The 18,893-nt window shown below is 44.5% G+C and overlaps 1 protein-coding gene and 1 pseudogene across 1 annotated transcript; both read left to right on the top strand.

Moving 5' to 3' along the window:
* The first annotated feature begins 208 nt into the window (after window positions 1-208).
* LOC134223376 (uncharacterized) lies at window positions 209-18,861 on the top strand. The gene is made up of 3 exons (XM_062702523.1): window positions 209-963; window positions 1,075-1,577; window positions 18,723-18,861. Exons 1-3 carry the CDS (start codon window positions 229-231, stop codon window positions 18,742-18,744), a joined length of 1,260 nt encoding a protein of 419 aa, XP_062558507.1. The 5' UTR covers window positions 209-228; the 3' UTR covers window positions 18,745-18,861.
* On the top strand, window positions 4,455-5,173 carry LOC134208224 (uncharacterized; annotated as a pseudogene).
* Window positions 18,862-18,893: the final 32 nt, after the last annotated feature.

The raw sequence follows: 18,893 nt of genomic DNA, 5'->3' as shown, positions 1-18,893 counted from the left end.
AAGTCAGGACAACAGCTGGAACCTATCCAACGATGTCAATTCTTGCACAAACTCCAGCGGAAGTAACTCCTCCAGCATTCGATGGGAACATATAAAACCGTTTCCTAGTGGCATCGCTGCCAACAAAATGTGGGAGGAGTGGAACCGCTACCTCGAAAATTTCGAGATTGCAGCTTCGCTCAGCAACATGAATGACCCGGTAAAAGGACACAATTGCTGTTTCTCTCAATGGGTAATGAACTACAAGAGATAATTAAAGCTGCTAAACTACGACCAAGCTTGACCAACTCGGACTGCTATCGAATCTTCGTCGAAAATATCAAATGCTACTTCCGTTCGATGACAGACACTGCCGCCGAACACGAAGCCTTCTCTAGAATGAAGCAAGAGAACGGCGAGGCCGCAGTCGCTTTTCATGCGAGGCTAATGTGCAAGGTGCGCTCGTGCAACTACAGCACAGAAGACGAAGATAGATTCGTACGAGCACAGTTACTAAGTGGATTAAAAAACCGGGAATTGGTTAAGCAAGCCCGCACATACGGATACGAGACTAATTTTATTGTCCAGTCAGCGACGAGAGATGAGGCATTTCAAGCCGAGACAAACCGCCCGGACCCTTTCGAAGTCAACAGACTACATCGTTCCAAGTCGTACGATCGGAGTAATCGTAAGCGGCCAAACGCAAACTCTAGAAATATGGAGACATCGAGCAAACGAATTCGTGGAAATACACCGACCCAGTGGACAGAAGAACGCCGTTCCAGATGTGCGCGATGTTTCCTGTACAGCCATCGTAACGGGCAATGTCCGGCGCTAAACCGTAATTGTAACAAGTGTGGGAAGCGCGGACATTTTGTTGCAGCATGTCGCCAGAAACAACTGAACACCATGCAGTATGATCGCAGAGAAAGATCCATGGACAGTACATCATCGAGAGAACACGAATACGAGAATGCCAAGCAGGTACTTAAAGAATAATCTTAACTGACGATGTTCACTTCTTTATCTTTTGTTTTGTTCTAATAAAGTTGAATTCATACTGATACACATATTCTTGATTATTATTGAACGCAGGAAGTTAATGCACTATCCTTAGATGACGCCTTGATAGACTGCTCTGTCGGATCTTCCAGTCCTATAAGCTTTTTAATAGACTCGGGTGCTGATGCGAATATCATTGGTGGGAAAGACTGGGAACAGCTTGAACGTGAGACCAGACAAGGCGTAGCAACGATTGAAATGATTGGCCGTAATTCAAGGAACAAATTCCACGCATATGGATCACAGGATCCGATAGTCATCGAATGCAGCTTCAAAGCTAAAATCAATACCATTAAACCATGTTCATCGGAATTGATCAAACCTGCTATCTTTCACGTCGTACTTAGAGGGAAAAGATCCCTCCTTGGACGGTCTACTGCAAGCGACATGGGACTGCTACTTATCAGCAACAGCGTGAACAGCTGTGAAAACGAAGGAATTTTCCCGATAATGCCAGGCGTAAAAGTAAAGTTTAGTGTCAACCCGAATATTCCACCAACTAAAAACGCCTACTACAATGTGCCAGCAGCATACCGGTGAGTGAAACCATATTGTAACAAAAATACTTTTAAAACAACATGTTATAAAAAAAATTATTGAGTAATAGGTACATCAATGTAATAGAATCGTCTTTGATAAAATTTACAGAGAAGCCGCAAGGCAAAGACTGCACGAAATGGAATCGCGCGGAATAATTGAAAAGGCCACTGTAGAGAACATATGATATGAATCGAAAAATATATTCGGCTATTTTCGGAAGTTAGTCTAAATGTGATGAATTTGGGACTTCTGTTTGAGCGTGTATGACTGAGTGCGGTGGAGAGGAATGAATCAGTTTTGAAACGATTTCGTTGACGCGAGGACGTGCGGTTTCATGAAGTCACGACAATGTCGCAGTCGGTTCGCGAACTTTTGCTCCCAAAAGAAAGTTTATGCTCGGCCAGTGCGTCTTTTTTGTTGCGTTTGTCAATCCGCTACTACCACATCTGTGATAATTGGTTTCAAGTGGAAGGATTCTGTGGAATGCATGGAATTTGCGTGTTGAGTGCTCCGTCTTCTTCACTGATTATCGAAGTTAGTTTTTGGGTTGTTGGTTATAAGTTTATGTTAGTGTGCGTACAGTGACAGATAAGGTTATGGTTGGCTCATGTTGCCGTCTTGTGGTGTTGTCTTTTGTCACTGGTTTGTCAATGTTGTGTTGTTGATAATAGCGAGAGTCTATTCAATGTACCAATATTTAGGATAAAATGTTTTCTTCGAAATTGATATATATTTTTGCGCTCCGGGGCGATTCGACAGAGGCTGATGGAGATGATCACAATCCGAGTGTTTATCTTGGGATGCATAATTTGTAAGTGAGTCTCTAAAGTAATATAGTGGATTTTGATGATTGGTTTTGTTTTCCATCCCTTGCGATGTACAAGCGTATTAAAAAAGAGGGGTACGGAAGAAGACAGTCGCATGCATCATGTTATGTGGTGCTGATAATTATATAATCGTCATGCTAAAACGAAAGCTGGGGTATTTTAATTAAAATGTAACGGACTCCTTGTCACCTGTCACATTCCGAGCAATCATGGAGGAATGTTTGCTTTGAAATTGAAATCGTTTTGACAGATTTAGATTTGAAAGTAAAATTATGACAATATTGAAGCGGAGGTTTGTCTATAATTCTTTAATTGTTTTACGTAAAACCAATCTCTGTGAATATACGGTAAAATTTCTTCCAATGTTGTTTCCAAGATGAGGAAGAAGAAGCTATATGTAAATATCGCGAGATTCCTCGCAATGAACATGCAAATCGAAGCACAGATGCAAAAGCAATAGAGTTGTTAAAGATTTATGAACATATTATGGTCGACGTAAGTTACTACTATTGTTTCTCACTGATGTCAGGTATAGGTCACGAGTGAAATTTTGGAAAACTATAATTTCGATTTGTTTGCAAAGTTCACATAGCAAACGTTCTCGACCACAATGTAGCACATGAATTGTCTTGTCAGCTAATAATTAATAAATGCTGATGATGATATGTTGAGTTTTGGCCTGGAACTGTACAATGCAAATAATGACTTTTGTAACAATATACATAATATTCTGACTGAATAGAATCTTGATTTTCATTATGTGAGCTAGTATAAAGTTAATACGTTTTTTTACGATTCCGCATGCTGATGATTCACTGATGTTCAAAATTTATTGTGTTAATTGATTAATTCCAACTTTGAAGTGAGTTGGTCAATGGTCGGAATCGCCATCGGACCTAGTTGGGTCGAAGAAATCCAACTCTTGAGTGAGTTGGTCGATGGCTGGAATCGCTGTTGAACCTAGTTGGAGTGAGTTGGTCGATGGCCGGGATCGCCATCAGACCTAGTTGGGTCGAAGCAATTCAACTCTGGAGTGAATTGGTCGATTGCCGGAATCGCATCGGACCTGGTTGTGTCGAGAAACCCCAACTCTGGAGTGAGTTGGTCGATGGCCGGAATCGCTATCGCACCTAGTTGGATCGAAGAAATACTACTCTGGAGTGCGTTGATCGATGGCCGGAATCGCCATCGGACCTTGTTGGGTCGAAGAAATCCAACTCTTGAGTGAGTTGGTCGATGGCCGGAATCGCCATCGGACCTAGTTGGGTCAAGGAAATCCAACTCTGGAGTGAGTTGGTCGATGGCCGGAATCGCCGTCGGACCTAGTTGGGTCAAGGAAATCCAACTCTGGAGTGAGTTGGTCGACGGCCGGAATCGCCATCGGACCTAGTTGGGTCAAGGAAATCCAACTCTGGAGTGAGTTGGTCGATGGACGGAATCGCCGTCGGACCTAGTTGGGTCAGGGAAATTCAACTATGGAGTGAGTTGGTCAATGGCCGGAATCGCCATCGGACCTAGTTGGGTCAAGGAAATCCAACTCTCGAGTGAGTTGGTCGATGGCCGGAATCGCCGTCGGACCTAGTTGGGTCAAGGAAATCCAACTCTGGAGTGAGTTGGTCGACGGCCGGAATCGCCGTCGGACCTAGTTGGGTCAGGGAAATCCAACTCTGGAGTGAGTTGGTCGATGGCCGGAATCGCCATCGGACCTAGTTGGGTCAAGGAAATCCAACTCTGGAGTGAGTTGGTCGATGGCCGGAATCGCCATCGGACCTAGTAGGGTCAAGTGAATCCAACTCTGGAGTGAGTTGGTCGATGGCCGGAATCGCCGTCGGACCTAGTTGGGTCTGGGAAATCCAACTCTGGAGTGAGTTGGTCGATGGCCGGAATCGCCGTCGGACCTAGTTGGGTCAGGGAAATTCAACTCTGGAGTGAGTTGGTCAATGGCCGGAATCGCCATCGGACCTAGTTGGGTCAAGGAAATCCAACTCTGGAGTGAGTTGGTCGATGGCCGGAATCGCCGTCGGACCTAGTTGGGTCAAGGAAATCCAACTCTGGAGTGAGTTGGTCGACGGCCGGAATCGCCATCGGACCTAGTTGGGTCAAGGAAATCCAACTCTGGAGTGAGTTGGTCGATGGACGGAATCGCCGTCGGACCTAGTTGGGTCAGGGAAATTCAACTATGGAGTGAGTTGGTCAATGGCCGGAATCGCCATCGGACCTAGTTGGGTCAAGGAAATCCAACTCTCGAGTGAGTTGGTCGATGGCCGGAATCGCCGTCGGACCTAGTTGGGTCAAGGAAATCCAACTCTGGAGTGAGTTGGTCGACGGCCGGAATCGCCGTCGGACCTAGTTGGGTCAAGGAAATCCAACTCTGGAGTGAGTTGGTCGATGGCCGGAATCGCCGTCGGACCTAGTTGGGTCAGGGAAATCCAACTCTGGAGTGAGTTGGTCGATGGCCGGAATCGCCGTCGGACCTAGTTGGGTCAAGGAAATTCAACTCTGGAGTGAGTTGGTCGATGGCCGGAATCGCCATCGGACCTAGTTGGGTCAAGGAAATCCAACTCTGGAGTGAGTTGGTCGATGGCCGGAATCGCCGTCGGACCTAGTTGGGTCAGGGAAATCCAACTCTGGAGTGAGTTGGTCGATGGCCGGAATCGCCGTCGGACCTAGTTGGGTCAGGGAAATCCAACTCTGGAGTGAGTTGGTCGATGGCCGGAATCGCCGTCGGACCTAGTTGGGTCAGGGAAATCCAACTCTGGAGTGAGATGGTCGATGGCCGGAATCGCCATCGGGTCAGGGAAATCCAACTCTGGAGTGAGTTGGTTGATGGCCAGAATCGCCGACGGACTTAGTTGGGTCAGCGAAATCCAACTATGGAGTGAGTTGGTCGATGGCTGGAATCGCCGTTGGACCTAGTTGGGTTAGAGAAATCCAACTCTGCAGTGAGTTGGTCGATGGCCGGAATCGCCGTCGGACCTAGTTGGCTCAGGGAAATTTAACTCTGGAATGAGTTGGTCGATGACCGGAATCGCCATCGGACGTAGTTGGGTCAGGGAAATCCAACTCTGGAGTGAGTTGGTCGATGGCCGGAATCGCCATCGGACCTAGTTTGGTCAAGGAAATCAAACTCTGGAGTGAGTTGGTCGATGGCCGGAATCGCCGTCGGACCTAGTTGGGTCAGGGAAATCCAACTCTGGAGTGAGTTGGTCGATGGCCGGAATCGCCATCGGACCTAGTTGGGTCAAGGAAATCCAACTCTGGAGAGAGTTGGTCGATGGCCGGAATCGCCGTCGGACCTAGTTGGGTCAAGGAAATTTAACTCTGGAGTGAACTGATCGATGGCCGAAATCGCCATCGGACCTAGTTGGGTCAAGGAAATCCAACTCTGGAGTGAGTTGGTCGATGGCCGGAATCGCCATCGGACCTAGTTTGGTCAAGGAAATCCAACTCTGGAGTGAGTTGGTCGATGACCGGAATCGCCATCGGACGTAGTTGGGTCAGGGAAATCCAACTCTGGAGTGAGTTGGTCGATGGCCAGGAGCGCCATCGGACCTAGTTGGGTCAAGGAAATCCAACTCTGGAGTGAGTTGGTCGATGGCCGGAATCGCCATCGGACCTAGTTGGGTCAGGGAAATCCAACTCTGGAGAGAGTTGGTCGATGGCCGGAATCGCCATCGGACCTAGTTGGGTCAGGGAAATCCAACTATGGAGTGAGTTGGTCGATGGCCGAAATCGCCGTCGGACCTAGTTGGGTCAGGGAAATTCAACTCTGAAGTGAGTTGGTCAATGGCTGGAATCGCCATAGGACCTAGTTGGGTCAAGGAAATCCAACTCTGGAGTGAGTTGGCCAATGGCCGGAATCGCCATCGGACCTAGTTGGGTCAGGGAAATCCAACTCTGGAGTGAGTTGGTCGATGGTCGGAATCGCCATCGGACCTAGTTGGGTCAAGGAAATCCATCTCTGGAGTGACTCTACGCATGAAGGCATAGTCAAAATCAGCAGCTGTTAGTTATCGGGTGTTAAAACGTATAAATTTGTGTACAGAGAAGTAAGTCCAATATTTTCTGATTTTATGCTGGAAGGATGTTATGAGCCTGGAAAATTCTATCCATGAAGGCATAGTCAAAATCAGCAGCTGTTAGTTATCGGGTGTTAGAACGTATATATTTTGATGCTGGAATGATGTTATGAGCCTGGAAAACTCTACCCATGAAGGCATAGTCAATATCAGCAGTTGTTAGTTATTGGGTGTTAGAACGTATAAATTTGTGTACAGAGAAATAAGTCCAATATTTTCTGATTTGATGCTGGAAGGATGTTATGAGCCTGGAAAACTCTACCCTTGAAGGCATAGTCAAAATCAGCAGCTGTTAGTTATCGGGTGTTAGAACGTATACATTTGTGTACAGAGAAGTAAGTCCAATATTTTCTGATTTGATGCTGGAAGGATGTTATGAGCCTGGAAACTCTACCCATGAAGGCACAGTCAAAATCAGCAGTTGTTAGTTATCGAATGTTAGAACGTATAAATTTGTGTACAGAGAAGTAAGTCCAATATTTTCTGATTTGATGCTGGAAGGATGTTATGAGCCTGGAAAACTCTACCCTTGAAGGCATAGTCAAAATCAGCAGCTGTTAGTTATCGGGTGTGAGAGCGTTTAAATTTGTGTACAGAGAAGTAAGTCAAATATTTTCTGATTTGATGCTGGAAGGATGTTATGAGCCTGGAAAACTCTACCCATGAAGGCATAGTCGAAATCAGCAGTTGTTAGTTATTGGGTGTTAGAACGTATAAATTTGTGTACAGAGAAATAAGTCCAATATTTTCTGATTTGATGCTGGAAGGATGTTATGAGCCTGGAAAACTCTACCCTTGAAGGCATAGTCAAAATCAGCAGCTGTTAGTTATCGGGTGTGAGAGCGTATAAATTTGTGTACAGAGAAATAAGTCCAATATTTTCTGATTTGATGCTGGAAGGATGTTATGAGCCTGGAAAACTCTACCCTTGAAGGCATAGTCAAAATCAGCAGCTGGTAGTTATCGGGTGAGAGCGTATAAATTTGTGTACAGAGGCGTACCTCAAATATTTTCTGATTTGATGCTGGAAGGATGTTATGAGCCTGGAAAACTCTACCCTTGAAGGCATAGTCAAAATCAGCAGCTGGTAGTTATCGGGTGTGAGAACGTATAAATTTGTGTACAGAGAAGTTAGTCAAATATTTTCTGATTTTATGCTGGAAGGATGTTATGAGCCTGGAAAACTCTACCCTTGAAGGCATAGTCAAAATCAGCAGCTGTTAGTTATCGGGTGTGAGAACGTATAAATTTTGTGTACAGAGAAGTAAGTCCAATATTTTCTGATTTGATGCTGGAAGGATGTTATGAGCCTGGAAAACTCTACCCATGAAGGCATAGTCAAAATCAGCAGTTGTTATTTATTGGGTGTTAGAACGTATAAATTTGTGTACAGAGAAATAAGTCCAATATTTTCTGATTTGATGCTGGAAGGATGTTATGAGCCTGGAAAACTCTACCCTTGAAGGCATAGTCAAAATCAGCAGTTGTTAGTTATCGGGTGTGAGAGCGTGTAAATTTGTGTACAGAGAAGTAAGTCAAATATTTTCTGATTTGATGCTGGAAGGATGTTATGAGCCTGGAAAACTCTACCCATGAAAGCATAGTCAAAATCAGCAGTTGTTAGTTATTGGGTGTTAGAACGTATAAATTTGTGTACAGAGAAATAAGTCCAATATTTTCTGATTTGATGCTGGAAGGATGTTATGAGCCTGGAAAACTCTACCCTTGAAGGCATAGTCAAAATCAGCAGCTGTTAGTTATCGGGTGTGAGAACGTATAAATTTTGTGTACAGAGAAGTAAGTCCAATATTTTCTGATTTGATGCTGGAAGGATGTTATGAGCCTGGAAAACTCTACCCATGAAGGCATAGTCAAAATCAGCAGTTGTTATTTATTGGGTGTTAGAACGTATAAATTTGTGTACAGAGAAATAAGTCCAATATTTTCTGATTTGATGCTGGAAGGATGTTATGAGCCTGGAAAACTCTACCCTTGAAGGCATAGTCAAAATCAGCAGTTGTTAGTTATCGGGTGTGAGAGCGTGTAAATTTGTGTACAGAGAAGTAAGTCAAATATTTTCTGATTTGATGCTGGAAGGATGTTATGAGCCTGGAAAACTCTACCCATGAAGGCATAGTCAAAATCAGCAGTTGTTAGTTATTGGGTGTTAGAACGTATAAATTTGTGTACAGAGAAATAAGTCCAATATTTTCTGATTTTATGCTGGAAGGATGTTATGAGCCTGGAAAACTCTACCCTTGAAGGCATAGTCAAAATCAGCAGCTGTTAGTTATCGGGTGTGAGAACGTACAAATTTGTGTACAGAGAAGTTAGTCAAATATTTTCTGATTTGATGCTGGAAGGATGTTATGAGCCTGGAAACTCTACCCATGAAGGCATAGTCAAAATCAGCAGTTGTTAGTTATCGGATGTTAGAACGTATAAATTTGTGTACAGAGAAGTAAGTCCAATATTTTCTGATTTGATGCTGGAAGGATGTTATGAGCCTGGAAAACTCTACCCTTGAAGGCATAGTCAAAATCAGCAGCTGTTAGTTATCGGGTGTGAGAACGTATAAATTTGTGTACAGAGAAGTTAGTCAAATATTTTCTGATTTGATGCTGGAAGGATGTTATGAGCCTGGAAAACTCTACCTATGACGGCATAGTCAAAATCAGCGGCAGTTAGTTATCGGGTGTTAGAACGTATAAATTTGTGTACAAAGAAGTTAGTCCAATATTTTCTGATTTGATGCTGGAAGGATGTTATGAACCAGAAAAACTCTGCCCTTGAAGGCATACCCAAAATCAGTAGTTGTTAGTTATCGAATGTGTAAATTTGGGTACAATTGAGATTCGTTTGTCTGCTTTGATGCTGGAATACTTCTATGAGCATGGAAAACAGGACCCATGAGGGAATAATCTAATTCAGCAGCTTAACTAATAGCTTGTTATCAAGAGTTGAAATGTTCAATTTTGTGTTCATAAAATTAGAGTAGAAAGTGTAAATTACAATCCCACACATTTGACTTTGAGAGTAGAGGAGAAGGTGAATGTAGAGAACATATGATATGAATCGAAAAATATATTCGGCTATTTTCGGAAGTTAGTCTAAATGTGATGAATTTGGGACTTCTGTTTGAGCGTGTATGACTGAGTGCGGTGGAGAGGAATGAATCAGTTTTGAAACGATTTCGTTGACGCGAGGACGTGCGGTTTCATGAAGTCACGACAGCCACTTCCGCTCCGACCTGGATAAGTGGCATGTCCGCTGTGGCCAAGGGGAGCAACGACTTTAGGCTCGTAGTCAATATGCGCGCTCCCAATCGGGCCATAAACCGTGAATACTATAGGCTACCATTGCTCGATGAGATGAGAATAAAACTTAACGGCGCCAGGTTTTTCTCTAAACTTGATTTGAGTAACGCCTTTTACCATCTCGAGTTATCAGAGGAATCACGAGACCTAACTACATTCCTAGCCGAAGATGGGATGTACAGGTTTACTCGCCTCATGTTCGGCGTTAATTGCGCGCCTGAGATCTTTCAGCGGGAGATGGCTCGCATTCTGAAAGACATCGATAACGTCATTGTATTCATAGACGACATTCTCATCTTCTCCGATTCGCTGGAAGGTCTTCGAGCAACAGTTGCTAAAGTGCTACAGATCCTGAAAGATAATAATTTGACGTTAAATATGAAGAAATGTGAATTTGACCAAACCAGGTTGAAATTCCTCGGCCACGAGCTTGATTCCGATGGGTTCCATATCGATCATGAAAAGACCAAAAGTGTACGCAGCTTCAGAGAACCTACGACACTGTCAGAACTCCGTAGTTTTTAGGGCTCGCGTCATTTCTCAGTCCTTATATTGCGAATTTCGCAAAGATCTCGAGCCCACTATGGAACGCTACTACATCGAAGTCGTGGTTATGGGATCACGAACAAAGCGAGGCATTTAAGTTAATCAAGCAGCGGATTATAGAATGTACGATATCATTAGGTTTCTTCTCTGAACACGAAAAGACCGTCCTATATACCGATGCATCACCGGTTGCTTTAGGAGCTGTCCTGATTCAAGAAAGCGATAATCATGATTCAAGAGTAATTAGTTTCGCGTCAAAGGCCCTAACACCTACCGAAAAAAAGTATCCACAAAACCAAAGGGAAGCCCTAGCGGCGGTTTGGGCAGTGGAACATTTTTCGTACTTCTTGCTCGGTAGACGCTTCACGCTCCGTACCGACGCTCAGGGAATTACTTTTATTCTTAACCGCACAAGAGAAGAATCTAAGCGAGCACTGACACGGGCCGATGGGTGGGCACTCCGATTAAGCCCGTACAACTACGACGTTGAGTACGTCCGCGGTAGGGAGAACATCGCAGATACATCTTCGAGACTCTACAATGGAGAAGATGAGTCTTTCGATGAAGAAACGAGTCCGTGGGAAATTGCGACGTTAGAAGCGAACGCCGTTGAATTCTTGACGGAAACGGATATCAAAATCAAAACCAGCGAGGACGACGTGCTATTGAGGGTAATAAGCGCAATCGAATCAGGGATTTGGTCTAAGGATCTGCGAAAATACCAACTGGTTGGGAGCGATTTGGCCATCCAAAACGGAATCGTCATCAAGACAGGTTGCGCTGTAATACCCTTGTCTCTTCAAGTACGAGCCTTGGAAGTTGCGCACGAAGGTCATCCATCCATTGCCAAGATGAAAAGCATTATGCGGCAACGCGTATGGTGGCCTGGCATGTCGGGAGATATTATGAAGTGGGTTGAATCATGTAAAATATGCTGCTTAAACGGAAAACCGGAAAAGCCTACACCGATGGAGAGAGTGTTTGCTCCAAAGACCGCATGGGAGTCCATCGCAATGGATTTTAATGGGCCGTACATAAAATATGGTGGCATTCTGATCTTAGTTATAATTGACTATAGATCTAGATTCATCATCGCTCGGCCTGTAAAGTCCACAAAATTTGAATGCGTACGGAAAGTTCTTGATAGTGTGTTCCAACAAGAAGGCTATCCAAAAGCTATAAGAACAGATAATGGGCCGCCGTTTAATAGTACTGACTTTGCGGAATATTGCAAACAGCGGGATGTAACACTCACATTCTCTACACCTCTTTTCCCGCAGCAAAACGGACTTGCAGAGAGCTGCATGAAATTGATAAATAAGGCTATGTGTACTGCCACCTGTAATAGCACTAATTACATTGACGAACTAAAAAGCGCCATCAATGCTCACAATGCTGCAGAGCATAGCGTAACTGCCGTACCACCTGAGGAAGTCATGTATGGCCGCAGGATCAAGCGAGGATTACCCTTGATCCATCGCGGCACATCAACATTTGAACCAGAACAGCTGGAACGCAAGGACCTTGAAGGAAAACTCAAAGGAAAACAACGAGAAGACGAGCGACGCGGGGCACGGAAATGTAGGGTCACTCCAGGAGACCAAGTGGTGATTGAGCGACACAATCGCACAAAAGGAGATCCGCGGTTTTCTCCTACACGGTATACTGTCGTCGAGCAACGCAATGGTAGTCTGGTCCTGAACAGCGAAGATGGAAAACTGGCTAAGCGGCATGTGTCACAAACCAAAAGAGTTGGTCAATGGCGTGAACAGAATGAGCCTGGGATTTCCAAAAACGTCGTCCACCGAAATGACAAAACACAAACAGGCACTTCTACAACTCGACCGACCCGCGATAAGAAGACACCTTCGTTCCTGAAAGATTACGTCCGTATGGTTGAAAGAGAATAAGAAAAAAATCAACAACAGCAATGTAATAATACCAATAATCAGAATTCCTTTTAGTTACTCAGCTTCTTTTACATTACATATAATAATAAAGTTGTTATTTATCCAAGCATCAATGACTACAGCTGTTACTAAGGTGACGAAAAGATAGATTTTAAAGCGTATTAGTAATTTGGAAAATATAAACAAAAATCGATGACGTATATAAATGCACGGTCTTGAACGGGAGCACGCTTCGCCGTTACACACACAGTTATAACTATCGTAATATTGTAAAAGTTGTTATTCCTCCCGTTCGTTAATACTTTACCGTGAAATTTGATTGTCAGATGAAAAGGCCTTTTTCTGACATTAAAGTGGAAACGGTTAAATAAATCTACTCCAAATTAAGATCAAATAACCATGAAAATTCTTTAAAAGGCCTTTTGAGTTGGGTATTTGCACGCTGATTGCATCTTACCAAATTTGAAAATATTTTAAGCAGATTGCGCAGTTCGCTCACATTTATTTTGACATAGGACTACGTCTTGTTTTTTTTTGTTATCTATTTATGCTTTTTTGGAGAGGAGGGTGGATGTGTGGGTGTGAGAGAGACCTTCCATTTCAGTGTATAATGAACTCAATATTTGTCATCCACCCCTGCGCATAATGCACTCAATGAGTGCTACCGCAACAGCGCCTTTCAGACAGACAACCTTAACTGTCTCCTCTCTTTCGAGTGCTGACCGCCATACAGGTAAGATGTGCGACAGCGTCTACTCAGGTGGATCCTTTTCGGCTTCCATTTTGGATATTCACAGGTTCTACTAAAACGAATCTCAATAATTTCAATATTTTTTCCACTGGGTAACATAAAGGAAGAGTATATGAGTCATCGACACTGATTTGATATGCAGAAGCTTGCTTCATAAGGGCTACATGATCGATTGAAAACTAAGTGCGTACTCTTGCCCCACTCTACTCTAATGATACTTCGCCCCTCACGACCCTCCGCCTCAAGGCCTACCCTTTCGACTCTAGTGGGCCATATGTTGTTTTTTTCCGACCCAAAGGCAAACGCTTGAATATTAGTCAGATCAGCAGAGATCTGGAAAAGCGATTTTCGTCTGTCATGACCATTGACATGGTCGGGTCCAGTAAGCTCCGTGTCACGGTCAGTGATCGCAAATAGGCCAACGAGATTGCCACCTGTGAGCTTTTCACTCTCGAATATAGAGTTTACTTACCGTCAGCAGCGTCTTAGCAACTTTAATTTTTATTTTACATTGACAACTTGAACTCAATCAACGTTCGTTGCAATTGCTCTGCCTATTTTATTGGGGTGACTGGTAATAAATATTACATCAGCAAAGAAGGAGATAGTATCTACACTGCTAAAAAAGTTTACACACAAAAGACTTTGAAGTATGCTCTTTTGACTATAAAGTATTCAATTATGACTTCAAAGTACGCTCTTTCGTGGGAGAATGGGACTACACACAAAAAGGAATAAATATTATGCACAATTATGACTATCTTTTATTCATAAATGATTAAAATTTATGCATAAAAACAGGAAAGTGTGTAAAACATATCCTTTTTATGCATCAAATTTTACTCCTTTTGTGGGTAGTCCCATTCTCCCGCGAAAGAGTGTATTTCTGCCCAAAAGAGCATACTTTCAGCTGTGCGTGTAGATCTCATTTGCAATCAAACATTCTATGGAAAAGTAGGACCGAATACCAATCCTAAGCATCGTCGCCATCAAATTCCATGGACATGGTAAAGGTCACAAAATTTCCAGCGTTGCTTGCGATTTAATTTATATGCATTCATTGAGAACACAGTGCAAGTTCTTTCGAAGAAAGCGCAAAAACCGATGGAGTAAGTACCGTGCACGCACCATACTTTGCGCAGTTAAGAAAATTCAAATTTTAATCAACTCGCACAACTTACAAAAAGTAGCTATCCGCCTGAAATAGTTTCCATGCTGTTGTATTATTATCATATTAATGTTCGAGAACTAAATTTGGTACGAAAATTTGTAATAAATAGTAAATTGAACTTCAAAGCAGACCCCTTATTATATGCCTAACTTTGCGCACATAGCTTAGAAAATTTCTAACACGAAGCAAGCGTCTATCATAGAATTTTTCAACCAAAATATTATTTTTTCAACTAATACTACTATTACAAATCATGTTCATTCCATTAGTAGGCATATATGAGCATATTTAAGAAAATGAGGATGCCCGTCATCATTTTCTCATGATTCGACATACTTAGTATGTTTTCACGTCTGTTGGTGTATGTACAGCCTTATTTATGTACATTGACCACAGCTAACAAAAGTACTTTTCTGTTCAAACCCTTTTCCGACGAGGTATATCATAAAATTTAATGTTGAAAATATCGAAGAAATACGAGTTGTGCGCAAAATTAGGTACACTGTATTAAAAAACGGTTGGGCATAATATATTTTATATACATTGGGCATAATATTCATTTCATTTATTTAGTTAACATCTAAACAGATAACACTGAATCAACAATTTGACGCCACAATACACGGTTCGAGGCCGCATCTCTCCATCCTCGGATACGCCCGACGCTCGCCAAGTCGTTCTGCACCTGGTCTGCCCATCTCGCTCGCTGCGCTCCACGCCGTCTCGTACCTGCCGGATCGGAAGCGAACACCATCTTTGCAGGGTTGCTGTCCAGCATTCTTGCAACATGTCCTGCCCATCGTACCCTTCCGGCTTTAGCTACCTTCTGGATACTGGGTTCGCCGTAGAGTTGGGCGAGCTCATGGTTCATTCTTCGCCGCCACACACCGTCTTCTTGCACACCGCCAAAGATGGTCCTAAGCACCCGTCTCTCGAATACTCCGAGTGCTTGCAAGTCCTCCTCGAGCATTGTCCATGTTTCATGTCCGTAGAGGACTACCGGTCTTATTAACGTCTTGTACATGATACATTTGGTGCGGTGGCGAATCTTTTTCGACCGCAGTTTCTTCTGGAGCCCGTAGTAGGCCCGACTTCCACAGATGATGCGCCTTCGTTTTCACGACTAACGTTGTTGTCAGCCGTTAGCAAGGATCCGAGGTAGACGAATTCCTCGACCACCTCGAAGGTATCCCCGTCTATCGTAACACTGCTTCCCAGGCGGGCCCTGTCGCGCTCGGTTCCGCCCACAAGCATGTACTTTGTCTTTGACGCATTCACCACCAGTCCAACTTTTGTTGCTTCACGTTTCAGGCGGGTGTACAGTTCTGCCACCTTTGCAAATGTTCGACCGACAATGTCCATGTCATCCGCGAAGCAAATAAATTGACTGGATCTGTTGAAAATCGTACCCCGGCTGTTACACCCGGCTCTCCGCATGACACCTTCTAGCGCAATGTTGAACAACAGGCACGAAAGTCCATCACCTTGTCTTAGTCCCCGGCGCGATTCGAACGAACTGGAGTGTTCGCCCGAAATCTTCACACAGTTTTGCACACCATCCACCGTTGCTTTGATCAGTCTGGTAATCTTCCCAGGGAAGCTGTTCTCGTCCATAATTTTCCATAGCTCTACGCGGTCTATACTGTCGTATGCCGCCTTGAAATCAACGAACAGATGGTGCGTTGGGACCTGGTATTCACGGCATTTTTGAAGGATTTTCCGTACAGTAAAGATCTGGTCCGTTGTCGAGCGGCCGTCAACGAAGCCGGCTTGATAACTTCCCACGAACTCGTTCACTAATGGTGACAGACGACGGAAGATGATCTGGGATATCACTTTGTAGGCGGCATTAAGGATGGTGATCGCTCGAAAGTTCTCACACTCCAGTTTGTCGCCTTTCTTGTAGATGGGGCATATAACCCCCTCCTTCCACTCCTCCGGTAGCTGTTCGGTTTCACAGATTCTGACTATCAGTTTGTGCAGGCAAGTGGCCAGCTTTTCCGGGCCCATCTTGATGAGCTCAGCTCCGATACCATCCTTACCAGCTGCTTTATTGGTCTTTAGCTGTTGAATGGCATCCTTAACTTCCCTCAAGGTGGGGGCTGGTTGGCTTCCATCGTCCGCTGAACTGACGTAGTCATCTCCTCCGCTACCTTGACTTTCACTGCCTGTACTCTCAGCGCCATTCAGATGTTCCTCGTAGTGCTGCTTCCACCTTTCGATCACCACACGTTCGTCCGTCAAGATGCTCCCATCCTTATCCCGGCACATTTCGGCTCGCGGCACGAAGCCTTTGCGGGATGCGTTGAGCTTCTGATAGAACTTGCGTGTATCTTGAGAACGGCACAGCTGTTCCATCTCCTCGCACTCCGCTTCTTCCAGGCGGCGTTTCTTCTCCTGAAAAGGCGGGTCTGTTGTCTCCGCTTCCGTCTATAACGTTCCACGTTCTGCCGGGTACCTTGCTGCAGCGCGACCGCCCGCGCTGCGTCCTTCTCCTCCAGAATCTGTCTGCACTCTTCGTCGAACCAATCGTTCCGTCGACTTCGACCCATATACCCGACGTTGTTCTCCGCTGCGTCGTTAATGGCTGCTTTGACTGTATTCCAGCAGTCCTCAAGAGGGGCCCCATCGAGCTCACCCTCTTCCGGCAACGCTGCCTCGAGATGCTGCGCGTATGCAGTGGCGACATCAGGTTGCTTCAGTCGCTCTAGGTCGTACCGCGGCGGTCGTCGGTACCGAACATTGTTGATGACGGATAGTTTTGGGCGCAGTTTAACCATCACCAGATAGTGGTCAGAGTCGATGTTAGCGCCACGATATGTCCTGACGTCGATAATGTCGGAAAAGTGCCGTCCATCAATCAGAACGTGGTCGATTTGTGATTCAGTCTGCAGTGGTGATCTCCAGGTGTACCGATACGGGAGGCTGTGTTGGAAGTAGGTGCTGCGAATGGCCATATTCTTGGAGGCGGCGAAATCAATTAGTCGTAGGCCGTTTTCGTTCGTCAGCCGGTGAGCGCTGAACTTTCCAATAGTCGGTCTAAACTCCTCCTCTTGGCCAACCTGAGCGTTCAAATCTCCTATGATGATTTTGACGTCGTGGCTTGGGCAGCTGTCGTACTCACGTTCCAGCTGCGCGTAGAATGCGTCCTTATCATCATCAGTGCTTCCGGAGTGTGGGCTATGGACGTTGATTATGCTGAAGTTGAAGAACCGGCCTTTGATCCTCAACTTGCACATTCTTTCATTGATCGGCCACCACCCGATCACGCGCCTTTGCATATCGCCCATCACTATGAAAGCTGTTCCCAGCTCGTGTGTGTTGCCGCAGCTCTGATAGATGGTATGATTATCTCTAAACGTTCGCACCATTGATCCCTTCCAACAAACCTCCTGTAGCGCTACGATGCCGAATCCACGGTCTTTGAGCACATCGGCGAGTATGCGTGTGCTCCCGATGAAGTTGAGAGATTTGCAGTTCCACGAACCGAGTTTCCAATCGCTAGTCCCTTTTCGCCGCAGTGGTCTTCGCCGATGGTTCCGGTCCGTACTCTCTTGTTGATTGTTCGTTGCTTAAGATTTTTTAAAGGCTGGCTTGCAGGGCCTGACACCAAACCCCCTAAATTTCCGGAGGACCATTCCTCCTTATTTCCGGTGGACCATGGTGCACAGTTTCACTTAGAGTCCCTCGCTGGCACTCGGACGATGATCAGCCGCCCCTAACATGGAGAGCAGACGCTGTTGTGAGCCGATCCTGACATGGAGAACAGACGCTCAATAAGATTTGCACCTCCGAAGAGGAGCAAACCCCCCCTTCCCTGTCAGCATACGACCATAGTTCCCACCGGGGTTGGTTACCCGATCTTCCCTAAGGTTGCTCGTATCCCGGCCAGCACCGCAGGGAGGTAGGGATAGGAGTTGCTGGGTAAGAGGCTAAGGACCGCGAGATGGGGTCTATTTTATTCCTTCAGGTACGCGAAGTACCAATGGTACGCTTTACCCAGCATTTGCCGTGCCTGGGCATAATATATTTTAACGAAAAATATAAATAACAAACCAAATTCTCATTAGATGGCTTCAACAATATTATAATTATTCGATCCATGTGTAATAAGATGTAACAGAATGTAAAAATTTACAAAAAATACAATTTTTCGGGTAGACCGTCACTTGTTCAATTGTGCTAAGAACACGCCATTTTGATCATTTTCAATGTTTTCAGTACAAATTTCAACTAATAAAATAAAAAATCTGTATTTTGACAGCGGCAAAATGCATGCGCTGTTATAATAACATGTATATTGTGCTGACTAGTTGTAATTATATTTCGAAATTCAATTTAAACGCATTCTATAACAAAAATAACCGCAAAATGCACAAAGTTAGGAGCTACGCAAAGTTAGGTGCGTGCACGGTACGACTTAATTTCTAGTGTATATGCTGCTGGATGTTTTCCATCTCCATCATCCCAGATAAATGTGAACAATTAGTATTAACATAAATTTTCTGAATTAGAAATAAGTAGTCCATTTCAATTGCAGTAAAACCCAAAACCGAGGATGATATGTGCGGTTCCGCGTGGCTGCTGCAACTAAGATTGAAACACGAAAAGATTCAGGCGCGAAAGAAGATGCTTCAAACGAAAAGCTGAATTCATAAGGCCTCCGGCAGAACTATTACCCATGGAGTATTCGAAGAAAAAATGATGAATA

Source organism: Armigeres subalbatus, chromosome 1 (assembly GCF_024139115.2).
Source record: "Armigeres subalbatus isolate Guangzhou_Male chromosome 1, GZ_Asu_2, whole genome shotgun sequence".
Taxonomy (NCBI): domain Eukaryota; kingdom Metazoa; phylum Arthropoda; class Insecta; order Diptera; family Culicidae; genus Armigeres; species Armigeres subalbatus.
Note: the sequence above shows the minus strand (reverse complement) of the source record. Positions and strands in the feature narration are given on the sequence as shown.

What these genes read in the sequence shown, in the direction of transcription:
- LOC134223376 (XM_062702523.1), top strand. Translation starts at nt 229, where the DNA reads ATGGGTAATGAACTACAAGAGATAATTAAAGCTGCTAAACTACGACCA. An exon ending in AATACGAGAATGCCAAGCAG is followed by an intron (nt 964 to 1,074) that starts GTACTTAAAGAA and finishes TATTGAACGCAG; the next exon opens with GAAGTTAATGCACTATCCTT. An exon ending in AATGTGCCAGCAGCATACCG is followed by an intron (nt 1,578 to 18,722) that starts GTGAGTGAAACC and finishes TTTCAATTGCAG; the next exon opens with TAAAACCCAAAACCGAGGAT.